The sequence below is a fragment of the Phoenix dactylifera genome, chromosome 6, assembly GCF_051530095.1.
Source record: "Phoenix dactylifera cultivar Ajwa chromosome 6, Ajwa_hap1_PhDact_Kaust_v1.1, whole genome shotgun sequence".
NCBI lineage: Eukaryota > Viridiplantae > Streptophyta > Magnoliopsida > Arecales > Arecaceae > Phoenix > Phoenix dactylifera.
Genome location: NC_143195.1, coordinates 32,409,801 through 32,422,569, shown reverse-complemented (window position 1 = coordinate 32,422,569; position 12,769 = coordinate 32,409,801). Strand labels below are relative to the sequence as shown.

Sequence of the window (12,769 nt, the reverse complement as noted above, 5' to 3'; positions counted from 1 at the left end):
TGGATCACTATTCTCTTCCATTATTATGGAAACTCAAGAGGTTCAATCTCTAAAGCCAGACTATCCCACTATAGTTTAAATAATCCCTACTAAGGGACAATTGATACACTAAATCTAGATATGCAATTCATCAAAGTCAGGTATATATATAGTCTTTGGCAAAGCTTGAACATAGATTCTAATTAGAGAATTTTGAAACTATGCCATCTTGGTAACAATCTGTGTTATAGAAAAGTCGACAGTGATTTGAACCAATTAAACCTTAATTTTCTTGCATCTCTAATTAAAGCACCTTATATCTTGATTTAGCTTGCTGATGCAAAAATTGACTATGGATGAAGAAACTTTCCTAAACCATATCTGCCTTTGCTTATTTTTGTCTAATGATCCAACATGAGCCTTCCTTGTTTCTTGGCAAGCCATTCTCCTGCTTTATTCATCTTATCGAGGTCCACCAATAATGGTCTTCAAGTTCAGAGCTGGTTGTAACAATATCTTCAAATTATTATTAATTGCTAATCGTGTCATAAAACTCACATACATACTTCTTTATTATTAGATTTTCTGATCAAAGAACTAAAAATCTTGATCTGCAAAGAAATATCTTCTACACTACAACAGTGTGCTACATGAAAAAAAAAATCCATGGTTATTCTTCTGCAGTGGATGTGCAAAGAGTTCCCCCTAATAAAAATTGTCATCCATCATCAAGAGCATGCTCAGCGGAGTTTGTATATATGGAATTGCTCACTTTGTATCTCAAGGACTCGAGGACAACGACTTTGAGAGCACACCTCAAGCTCAAACTAGTAACTTGATTAGCACAAGTTACTATTAAGAGTGATATATAGCCTACAAAATTAGTTAATCAGCACAAGAACTGTTGCTACAATCTCTCATCTTAAACTTACAGACGTGCCAATTCTATAGGTTACCAAGATTGCAAACAAGACATCATGATGTTGCTAAAGAAGTCCAGTTCCGAAGTTGTTCTTCTAGCAATAATACTATTTTAGAAAAAACTATGAAAGACAAACATAGACCTTTGCAAAAAGAGAAAATACAAGAAGTTTGTTCAATAGGACATTTTACTGTACAACTTCCGTTTGAATTTGCAATTATGCATAACTGATAACACTATTTTTCAACCACCCTGGATCACAACCTTTAGCGGCCTCTATGCTATTTTGTGCTTCTGATTTGTCCACCGTTGCCTTCTGCCCGCATACTTAAGTGCTTCATCAATGAGCACTACAGGGAAAGAAACCAAAATAACCAGAAGCCACTCATTCAGACTCAATGGAACAATGCCAAAAACACTGGCCAGGAAGGGTATGTAAAGTATGAGAAGATGGAGACCGAACGAAACCAGCATTGCCACAAGAAGCCATGGGTTCTTCCATGGAGGCATCTTAACCAAGCTATTATCTTCTGATAGAGCATTCAGCGAGTTGAACATCTCAATTGCTACCAAAACAGATAGTGATAAGGTCATTGCTTTAACTTTTCCGACAGTGAAATAGTCACAGGGATCTGTGAAAGCTATTACTTGATCGCCGGCCAAGAAGGGATCAGGTGAGAAATCTGTCCATGTGGGGCACTCTCCCCATGACCGGAGCTCAGATAGGGAGACCAATGTGTGGCCATCGCTTGAAAGATCAATCCCCAGAAAGGATGGCTGGGTATACCACAACACGAAGATGCCAACAGTTGCTAAACCAACATAAGAACCAATTACCTAATGCAGCAAAAAGCATGGATTAACACAAGCAACAAAATTAATGGTACATATCCTAAGCATTCAACTTCTGTGCATAAAAAAGCAACAGTCAAGATAACTATAGAAATCCATTTAATTGGAGTGATGATCTACATGATTATCAATGTTTACGCTTTTCATTGAGCTTAATTCTAAAAAGCAACATTGCCTAGATACACAGGCATCAAAGTTCCAAATTGCCCATAACAATCTACTGCATTGATGTTTTCAAAAGAACCAAACTATTGGATGATATCTCATACTTAATTGTATAGATCTATTTGATGTATTGGGATAGGAGCCTCTAAAACCAAATTTTCGGTCAATCCATTAGAATTTTTCAGGCACATGTATAAGCAACAGTTAAAACTATCTGCCAATTTAAGTTCCAGAACTGAATCCATATTTTGAAAAACTATCTGCCTAATCATAAGCATTTCAACATTACAATATTCTACTTGTTAAAATTTCACTGTTATCATAAACCTAGGAAGAGCTTGAAAGGTCAAGCATTACACTCACCAGGTAACGAAAGAGAACCCATGAATTGATGAGAGCATCATTGCTCTTGCGAGGTGGCTTCTGCATGATATCAACATCAGAAGGGTTAAAACCTAGAGCTGTTGCAGGGGGCCCATCGGTGACCAAATTAACCCAAAGAAGTTGAACTGGTATAAGGCACTCAGGTATGCCAAGTGCAGCAGTCAGAAAGATGGACATTACTTCTCCCACATTAGAAGATATCATGTATCTGCACAAAAGGAGGAGTTATTATACATATCATTTAGGAGATATGAGACAACTGCAAGGTGTTTGTAAAGAAACCTAATGAAGGATTTCATGTTATCATAAATAGCACGTCCTTCTGCAACAGCTGAGACAATTGTACTGAAATTATCATCTGCTAGAACCATATCAGCAGCCTCTTTCGCAACCTGAAACAAATATTAATCAACTTAATCACCATGTAACTCACTAATAGTTACCAGTCACCACCAATTATCTTGTGGTGACCTTTTTGCTCAGCAGCAAATGGAAAGATGGCTCAGGAGAATGATAACTAGAAAGCATACATGTGAGGATCCTTGTAGGCATATGTTTAGTCCTACATCGATTATATGCTCTGAAAATCTTAGGTATTTATACAAGACCAAGGAACTCAAAACATTCTAGCTACCCTTTTGTTTGAGGTCTCATGTCATTACTAATGATATCAAAATGGAGATGGCCCATGGCTATGTGGAACTAAGGGGCATTGTAGCACTAGTCCTTTTAGGGTTAACCATAGGTCAATCGTGGTGTTCGTCATTGAATTTGATTGGATTTAGACCCTTAGCATAGCAAGAATATCGGGGCTTAAACAGGGGACTATGTGAGAACCTGTGCAGGCGTATGTTTAGTCCTACATCATTTATGTACCAAAAGGATCTAGAATTTTTAAACAGGGCTAAAGAACCCAAATAATACCTTCTGGCTAGATTTTTGGTTGAGATCCTGGGTTATTATAACATATAGTTCTGACGTACAACAAAAGGCACCATAACTCTCAAGACTTGCTTCAAAATAAAAGGTAAAATGATAAGAGAGAGAAAATAATCAAATAGATACTAGCATGATAGGTTCTATCAACTAGCAAATCAAAGTTTCAGTACTTTTAAAGTGGGCAGCATAGCAAACTATGGATTTCTTTCCAAAACTAAACCTCAAACAAGTGAAATAAGAGGGGAGAAAAATAATGAAATGGATCATGCAAGATTTTAATAAATAGGTAATGCAAGTAAGCAATACTCCAGTACTTTCTGCAAACAAACAAGTGTTACCTACATCAAATAGGAGAACACTTTACTTACCTCAGTTCCAGTTATACCCATAGCAATTCCAATGTCAGCTAGTTTTAGTGCAGGTGCATCATTAACGCCATCACCAGTCATTGCAACAATCTCACCCATTTCCTTCAGCAGCCGCACAATTTCTTGCTTGTGCCTAGGCTCAGCACGAGAAAAAACTACACCTCCAGGTTTTGACAAAATTTCAATCTGTTGGCTAACTGGAAGAGCCATGAACTCTTTACCAGTAAAACTTTTCCCCCTGATGCTTGTCATGCTAGGAAATAATCCAATTTCCTGACAGACTGCCTCCGCTGTGGACTTATTATCACCTGTTATCACCATAACTCTGATGCCTGCACCTCTACAATCTTCAATTGCTTTATGAACTTCATCACGAGGAGGGTCCTATTTAAATTGCAACGTAATGACTATGAGTTCAATAAAGAAAATCTTTACAATTGACAAGACAACCAGCAAGAGAAATGAAAGAGATGCTGTGGAGATTGAGAAATAGCGGCAGAACACACCCTTAGACCAACAACTCCAACAAAAATTAGATTGCTTTCAATTTCTGAGTAGTTAGCTGGATCGAGCAACTTCTTGTGAGCAGGGTGAGTGTCCGCATAATAGTCTGAAAACTCTCCTAAGTCATCTTTGAATGCAAAGCCCAAGCACCGCAAGCCTTTTGAGCTCATCTCATGGACTCTCAACATTATTAACTGCCTGGATAGCTCATCCAACAGAGCAACTGATCCGTCTGCAAGTTGTACACTTGAACTCCTCTCCAGAATACTCTCAACAGCTCCCTGCAAACTATAAGCCATTAGTTTCAAGATGCAAAGAATAAAACAAAATTTATAGTGCTCATGTCCAGCAGAATAAGCAATGATTTCTCTGCAAATTCCACGAAATTTGTTTCAATAAAAGTTCCTGCATACTGCACAAAGAATCATAGAATAATGCTGATGTTTCCATAATCTTTTTGGATGACACTTTGCTCGAAGGTCACTTTATAGATATGTTCATGTGATTCCACAATATTCCTCAAATGACTGGAGGATTGTTCTGCTTGGAACTACCTTGAGCTTAAGGTATAGAAACACGTGAAGTCATACCTTCAGTGAGTGCAAAAATTAGAGGTATAACTAACAACTAATATCTCAGTAAAGTGAGAAGAGTATTATTTAAAAACAAACAGTTTCATTAAATATAAAAGTTAAGGATAATGTCTGAAAAAATGCTGACACATCTTCAGAAAATAAATTATCAATTATAGCTAATTCATATAGCAGTCAGTCAGAACCATCAAGCACCTTTACAAGAAGGCGATTATTGCCAGTTGGTTCCCGGACAATAACACTCATAGATTTGCGAACTCGGTCGAGTTCCAAGGTGGCAATCCTTCTCGATCTCCTTATCCACCAGTCGCAACAGCCTATGTTTCAAAGAAATGACTAAGAAATGCAAAATCCTGCAATCACTGTCAAATACCAAATAATATTTAGCATGCTTCAGCTTACCTAACTTAACTGCTGTATGATGAATGTAGTAGTCAGCAGCAAGCTGTGCATCACAAATTCTGCTCCTTGCCTTTGTATCTGGAACTCCCATCTTCTCAACCAGTACCTTTAGGAAAAGTAACACTTAATCATTACATTGACTCACAAATCAGAAAATTAAGAATATCTAAAACCTGAAAAAAATATTTGAACCTCACTTTTCTGATATAGTCCCTTTTTGCAAGAAAATGTCTTTCCCTCGAACTATTTAAGATTTACTAGAAACTTGTACAGATATTATCCCAAAATGTGCATGACACATGAAATGAACTAGAGATGCAAATGATCAACTACAACAAAATATTGATATAATCAGCAATGACGAAGGCACCATACATGATTCTGCTATGTTAAGTTTAACTATCTTTTCCATTACATAGAACAAGAACTAAATAAAAGCCTAATTCCATACTTTATTGTACATTTACTTGTTAAGTATCCGTCTTGGGTGTTAATGCAGCTAATCCTGACATTTTCACAAGCATGCATATATGTCATTTATTACTTCAGATTTGATTCATTTCAAGCTCTTTTCAAAAGCCATGTCCCTGTTCTGTTAATCATGTTGTTTCCTGAACTCACATCCTATCCTTGCATCTACATATAACCAATAATAGATCCCCTTTCAAATCAATATTTTTTTTGGTGCAAATTACTAAATTTCCTAATTGTCTCAATCACATTCCAACGATACATCATTGGTAATGGAAGACAGAAGATATAAAGCAAACCTTGAGAGCTGCCTCAGTAGGCATTCCAGTAGCCCGGAAAAGGTAATCGTTGCAATATATCCCAGCATCATTGCAGATTGTGCATATCTCCGCTAAAACCTGCAAGCTTGCCTCCATGTTGTGGGAGATCCAACCAGTGATGCCTCCATCCCTTGGATTGTATGTTGTACCCTCCACATGAAACAACCGAAATGTAGTCATCTTGTCACCAAGAGTGAAAAATTCATTCACAGACATCTGGTTCGTTGTTAGCGTGCCAGTCTTATCAGAGCATATTACCGTCGTGCATCCTAATGTCTCTACACTCGGAAGCTTCCTGACAATTGCATTTTTCTGTGCCATCTTCCTGGTACCCAAAGCTAAACAAGTCGTGATTACAGCTGGAAGACCTTCAGGAATAGCTGCCACTGCAAGTGCAACTGCTATCTTAAAATAATACGTGCATTTTTCAAAAGAAAAGCGGAAATTCCACAAAGATGTATTGGGATCATCCCAAGCAATAAAATTCCTATAGTTGATTGCCCACACTGTAAGGCAAACCATCCCAATTGCACTAGTTAGCCTCCCACCAAACTCGTCTAGCTTCTTCTTGAGAGGAGTATCTTGTTCCTCCAGAGAGGCTTCATGAATCTGGATCTGAATTTTTCCTATTTCAGTGCTCATACCAATCCCAGTGACAATACAGACACAGCTACCATTCACAACGGTCGTTCCTGAAAAGACCATACACTCTTTTGCCTGCAACTCACAATCATCTAGGAACACCGGATTTGTTCCCTTGATCACAGGCATGCTCTCCCCAGTCAACGAGCTTTGCTCGACCCTCAAAGTTGAGGTCTTTAAAGCTGCTATTCTCATATCCGCGGGAACCTTATCTCCAACCCTCAATTCGACGACGTCGCCTGGGACTAGCTCCCGTGCCGGCAAGTTCGGCACATAGCACCCATCTCTACGAACCTTGGCAGACTCAGACTGCATCTCCTTCAGGGCTTCAAGAGCCTTCTCAGCATTACTCTCCTGCCAAACTCCCACAATGGCATTGAGCACAAGAATCAAGACAATCACAGCCGGTTCCACATACACCTCAAATCCTGCACGCCCAGATTCACTCCCCTGCAGGTAAGCAAGGGCAAAGGAAATAAACGCTGCAACGAGGAGAATCTTGACAAGCATATCATCGAACTGTTCCAACACGAGATACCACAAAGGCTTGCCCTTCTCTTTCCTGAGCTCGTTCCACCCATACCTTTCCCGCCGCTTCTCAACTTCATAGGAACTCAAGCCTTTCTCCAATTTGACATTGTATTCCTTCAAGCATTGCTCTACTGACCAAGACCATGCTGGAAACGGTTTCTCCTCCATTGTTCAACTCAACCGCACGCTACCACACACTGCTTCAATTTCTTGACCGGATTTCCTTCAAAGAAACATAAAATCAAACGGCAAAAGATTGTCAAAAAAGCATGCATGTCCAAGACTCTGCCCAATTGGTTGTTTTGCAAAGATCTTCAAAAGCATATCCCATTCCAAAGTGTCATCTGGCAGTTCCAAATAAAAGCTCGACATTAATAACAGCAAATTAATCGTATCTAAGATTCTAGTTCAAGGAAGTTCGTAAATCATACAACTCAATTTTTTTTTCTATACACTAGATTGCTCTTAAGATATTGCCGATAGTAGGATTTAGAATACTCAAGAGATTCCAAATATCTCCGCCAAACTTTTTATGTGGGCAAGTGGAAACAATTAAAAACCACAAAAAAAAAAACACACAAGAAAAACATCGTGATTTTATAATAAAAAAGTAAAAGAGAATCTCTGTAAAAACCAGGCCAGCAAATTCTTAAAAAAAGCATCAGGACAAGTGAATCAAGAATAAAAGAAAGAAATTTTTACACCGCCATAAAAAGAGAACTACCTTTGTCTTCTCCTCAACATCTCGTTTCATTACACGCTACCAACGAAGCAGGCATAGACTCAGACAATACCAAAGTTGACATATAAGACACGGCAGAAGATATAAAAACGAAAGGAAACCGACACAGCTATAACAGAACACCCAAGGGAAAAAAAAAAAACAGAACCAAAAACAACCGTCACGAAGTCGTGAAGATAACTTGACAGCAACCGTCGAACAAAACTACCGCCCAAAAACAAGAAAAAGAAGCACGTCGGACTTACCCAAATAACCAGCAACACCTCCCAGATATCAGCAACCAGAGAGAGAGAGAGAGGCGAGCTCCAGAGAACAGTGGAAGTGTATAATAAAAACAAAGCAGGGGAGAAAGAAAAGAAAAGAAAAGACGGGGAAAGAAAAGAAGCAGAGCGAGAAGGAGCGAGGAAGCCGGAGGGACGCCGCCGTACCTGGGGTAGACTAGAGAGGGAATGAGAAGCATCGCTTGGGACCAACGCAAAGCATCTCGCGCTCGACGGAGAAAAAAGTGTGATTTTTTTTTAATTATTTCTTGGCTTTGAAACTCTTCGTCGACCGGTGTGTGGAGGAGGGTCCCCTTGGCCAAAGGACAGGGGTTGCATCTTTCGCGCGAAAGATGGATTCACCTTCCTTCGCGCGAATCCACCATTCGTCTTGCTTTGAGCGTTGTGCGGATCGCGATCCCAAACCCTTGGCCAGGATACCGGATCGGGTTTTCCCGCGAGCCGCCAGGAAGAAAAACGGATAATAAAACCCTTAACGAATAATTTATTCCGTATACGAAATCCCGGTTCGACCGTCACGTCATAAGTAGGCGGCTCGGAGAAACCCCCGGGCCCGGGGCGTGGGGACGCAGTGGCCGCATCTCTCGTGGGAGTATGGGACCCGGAGCGTATCTTTTTTTTTTTTTTTTTTTTTTCGTTTTTTCACGTTGCGCCTCTGGGAACAGCATCATGCAGGGACCCACACTACCAATTCCACTCGGGTTCGGGCTGCATGCGAGAGAGTGATTGATCTTCTCGGATCGTGCTTTGCACGGCTTTCAAAGCAAACAAACTCCTCAGTAATCTGTTTGCATAGATCTAAAAGGGATGCAACAATGAACTTGTAGGGAAAAAAAAATGAATACTTCTTTGGTGTAAAATTTTTGGGTACGCTGAAAATAAATATCTTCTACTAAGAATTTTTTGATTTGATCTTATTGAGTTCTTCATCTTCATGATCTATTTTAAAAATAATTGGTCAATAGTCAATACTGGATGAAGGAGTGAACGTGTGAAATGAGAGACACAAGTGGAAATAAAAATAGATGTACATTTTTTTGCTAAAAATTGTATTAAATTTGCCATAATTTGAAATTAGTTTTTTCATAAAAAAATTTCATCTCTATCAAAGGCTCCTGATCTGCACCTTATATGCACAGGCCTACTTATTGCCATGCTCATCTATGATTGGTCAAACATGCAGTGAATATCTATGATTGTTGCATTCTATATTATTGTGTTAAAATATAAATCTGCACATATATCTTTCCCTTCCTAAGTTAACAGGCTTGTTTCTAGTTACATTTATAAGTTTATCGAAGACTATAAAAAAATCCCATGAAAGAAGAAATCTGTGAGAAATAAATCATTTATTTTCAAATTTGTAGGAAATGGTTCATGCTTTCATGATTGCTTATAAGAAATTTTTATATTTGGTGTAATATATCTACATTCATAGCCACGACCTATGTAATAGACGCCAGAATTTGCGCCTACCTTCATTTGTGCATATCTACCATAGAAGGCGTTGGATTTGTTATTCGGACGGAATTAAATTTTAATTGACTTAATTCAGGATTAGTCAATTAGTTGTCTTTTATTTGGTTATCCTTCTCAATTAGGTCATCTCTACTTGTGCACGTCTACCATAGGAGGCATCGGATTCTTTATTCGGACGGAATTATATCTTAAATGCCTTAATTCTGAATTAGCCAATTAGTTGTCTTTTATTTAGTTGTCTTTCTCAATTAGGCATATTGTCTTTCCATTATAATAAGAGTCTAATTGTCATAGGAGGCGCCCGAGCCCTATAAGAGCTGTAATCATTTTCAATTAAGGGAAGGAATAACAATCCCGAAATTTCTCTATGCACTTTCTCTCCCGCGCACGCCCTACTGAAAAAAGATATCTACATTCATTCGATTATGAATAATAAAATTTGAAACATATCAGTTTGATAAGATCTTTTATAAAATTGAAAATAAAGTGAGAGGATGTTGCACTCAAGGATGGATTTCTAAAGCACTCTGTCAGTGGTAGAAATGGCTCCTTGGTAGGGAATGAGTGGGTCCTTTCTCAACGTTTAATTTCTAGGGATATCTAAACAATAGGAATGGGAAAAATATATAACGATAAAATATTTAACCACCCACTCACTTCCAACTGAAACCTTAGTTTTAAGTTAAAGAGAACTGACCCCACCTCATGTTTCAACTATATATATGCTGCTAAATCAAACAGATTAAGAATGGTGAAGCGAAAGTGCAAGGACCTTTCCCTTCTTATACCTACCTCTCTCTCTCTCTCTCTCTCTCTCTCTCTCTCTCTCTCTCTCTTAGAGATTTCATTGACTGTACTCAATAGTGATTATTGAAAGAGGAGGATAAGAGAAAAAAATTATATTTCTATCTGTATTTTACAATGTACAAGAGCAACTTTTATATAGAATAGGAGGCTGACGAAGTTTGGCAAGATCTACTAAGTTTGGCACAATCAATTACAAATCAATCGAGATAAAATTTGATAAGGCTAATTAAGTTTGGCACAATGTCCTACAATGATTCTAACAGTGATAAAGTGGAAGCCTGGAAAACTTGCAACCAAATCATGTGGTTTGATATTCAAAGAAGGATCGTGTTTGTAAGATTTGTCCTCTGGAGGGTCGTACAAGGAGACATTGTGTGGTTTAATAAGAAGAGATGGATTCATAGTTTCTAGGAAACCAGTCTTCCTATCACGGAGAATCATAGCTGCATTCATATATGTGGACGAGAAGATGGCTATTTTAAAGTCATATCTGCTGCGAAGTTGGAAGTTAAAACTACGAAGAGCCCCATTGGCCATACACCGCGAGGGATCCGATGATTCATCTGTACCTCAAAATCTATTTTTTATTCCAGGCATGCCTATGATCAAACTAAGTTTTTTTTTTTTTTTAATGAAGTGGTTTTGGATCACTATTTATATTATTCACATTTGATATGAAACTTATGTTTTGGTTTGTGTAAACTGCTCTGTTTAAATTTGCCGGCCAATCCACCTTGCACTTCGATTCTCTGTAAATAGACTACTTTATGGCGAATGAGTAATATAAATGATGTGCTCATCCTTGTTTGGAATTGATGCAAGGATGAACAAATCATTTTAGCATATAACATTAGTATGCTCCCTGAGCAGTGCCTCCTTTCCAGCCTCCTAAGCAGCCAAGTGGAACAAAATTTTCACTTTGTGATAGATATGAACTACACCCTTCTTTCTTTAGGGTTTGTAAAACTCTTTTATTGGTCAATCTAAAAGAATTTCAAGATAATCTAGTCAAGAGGGTGTTGCACTACGAAGGCAGTTGGATGTAGTTTCTAAACTTGCACTGCATATAAGAAAGTGAAGATAAAAGAGTATTATTATTGGTCACCGTTTTATCCACCAATTTCTTGATCATATGTAATATTGGAGATTGATTCGATATGCTAGATATAGGTAAGTGCCGGGTTGGGTTGGCTCATTCTTGGAGTGACATATCGATACTAGTAAGGTATTACATCAAAAGTGATTTAAAAAATTTTTCTCGTGCCAAATGTCCCACATGATCTTAGCCGCCGTATGGAAGTACAAACAATAATAGATAGGTGAATAATGGTGCAGACCATATTGAAGTATGGAGGTGGAGAGAAGTTATGATGTTGATCTTATAGTGGAAATACAAATAATTATGGTTAAGGTTTTTTAGAATTTCACCCAAATCCCAACATTAGGTAGCTTGGTTATCCCAAATTATTACGCATTGTAGGATACATATGGTTACATGCAGATACATCTTTAAAAAAAGTTTAAAAACAATTATTCATCATCGTTGGTAGATATTGTAATGTTTAACACAATAAAAATAATCAATATTATTAATGTATACCCTATTCATAGTTATGGCACATTACGATTTTCAACAAACAACCATAATATTTTTAAGACTTTTTCATGATTTGTTTTGCATCATTCATGAGAAAACAAGAAAAAATTATTTTGTTTGACAATATCAAATATGAATCTATCTGTAGTCACTAAACAATCAATAGAGACCAAGCATTTGAGGGTTTTTTTTATAGAAAAAATCATTTCAAACAATTTTGGCTTTAATGGTGTTTATAATTACCTTGCATATTGGAAAAAAACATGTTCTCAACCGAATAGGATAAGAAATACGACATAAGCAAAGAAGGATAGAGATCGTGACGAAAGAAAGATGCAAAATTTTTCAAATAAAGTTATGAAAAATCTTTCTCAAAGCTTATTATTAATTATTATACTACATTTTACATGATTGGCTGTATTTTTTTTTGGAAAACAATGTAGGCTTATTTTCGAAACATGACTTATTGGGTGGATGCAATATTGAATTATTTATTGTCTACCATCATAAGGAAGGCTTTGCCCTTCGTCCACAAATTTTTCTTTTTCCAAAAATCTTTTAATCTTCATACGAGAAGGAGGGAAAAAAAAAAAAAGAGTGTCCATCCTTGTGTTATACGAGCATACAGTGGAAAAGGCCTCGACTGAAAAGTCGGAATATAAAGCGACCAGAAAACTCCGGCGATCAAGTTTTAGAGCAAGTATATATCAATCACTCCTTGTCATACCATCTACTAAAACCTCACACATCACATCAACAAGACCAGAATCTAGTGAAGTCTTTTCATGGCG

General features: G+C 37.7%; 1 protein-coding gene across 3 annotated transcripts; it reads right to left on the bottom strand.

Moving 5' to 3' along the window:
• Positions 1 to 864: 864 nt before the first annotated feature.
• Positions 865 to 8,323, bottom strand: ECA2 (ER-type Ca2+-ATPase 2). 3 transcript variants are annotated; one of them, XM_088723726.1, is made up of 9 exons: positions 8,243 to 8,323; positions 5,879 to 7,416; positions 5,109 to 5,214; positions 4,902 to 5,023; positions 4,116 to 4,394; positions 3,610 to 3,993; positions 2,585 to 2,694; positions 2,282 to 2,510; positions 865 to 1,738 (listed from the first exon to the last, which is right to left on the bottom strand). In XM_088723726.1, exons 2-9 carry the CDS (start codon positions 7,238 to 7,240, stop codon positions 1,178 to 1,180), a joined length of 3,153 nt encoding a protein of 1,050 aa, XP_088579852.1. In that variant the 5' UTR covers positions 7,241 to 7,416; positions 8,243 to 8,323; the 3' UTR covers positions 865 to 1,177. The 3 variants fall into 3 exon arrangements, with proteins under 3 accessions (XP_088579852.1, XP_008790538.3, XP_017698451.3); XM_008792316.5 differs by having other exon boundaries at positions 8,060 to 8,321; XM_017842962.4 differs by lacking the exon at positions 8,243 to 8,323 and adding an exon at positions 8,060 to 8,186 and having other exon boundaries at positions 5,879 to 7,295.
• Between the last annotated feature and the right edge of the window lie 4,446 nt (positions 8,324 to 12,769).

Bases quoted from the DNA above. Each gene is read 5' to 3' on its own strand.
- ECA2 (XM_088723726.1), bottom strand. From the start codon at position 7,240: ATGGAGGAGAAACCGTTTCCAGCATGGTCTTGGTCAGTAGAGCAATGC. The intron at 5,024-5,108 runs GTAAGCTGAAGC...TTTGAAACATAG, and splicing joins TCATACAGCAGTTAAGTTAG to GCTGTTGCGACTGGTGGATA. The intron at 1,739-2,281 runs GTGAGTGTAATG...TTGCTGCATTAG, and splicing joins GGGTTCTCTTTCGTTACCTG to GTAATTGGTTCTTATGTTGG.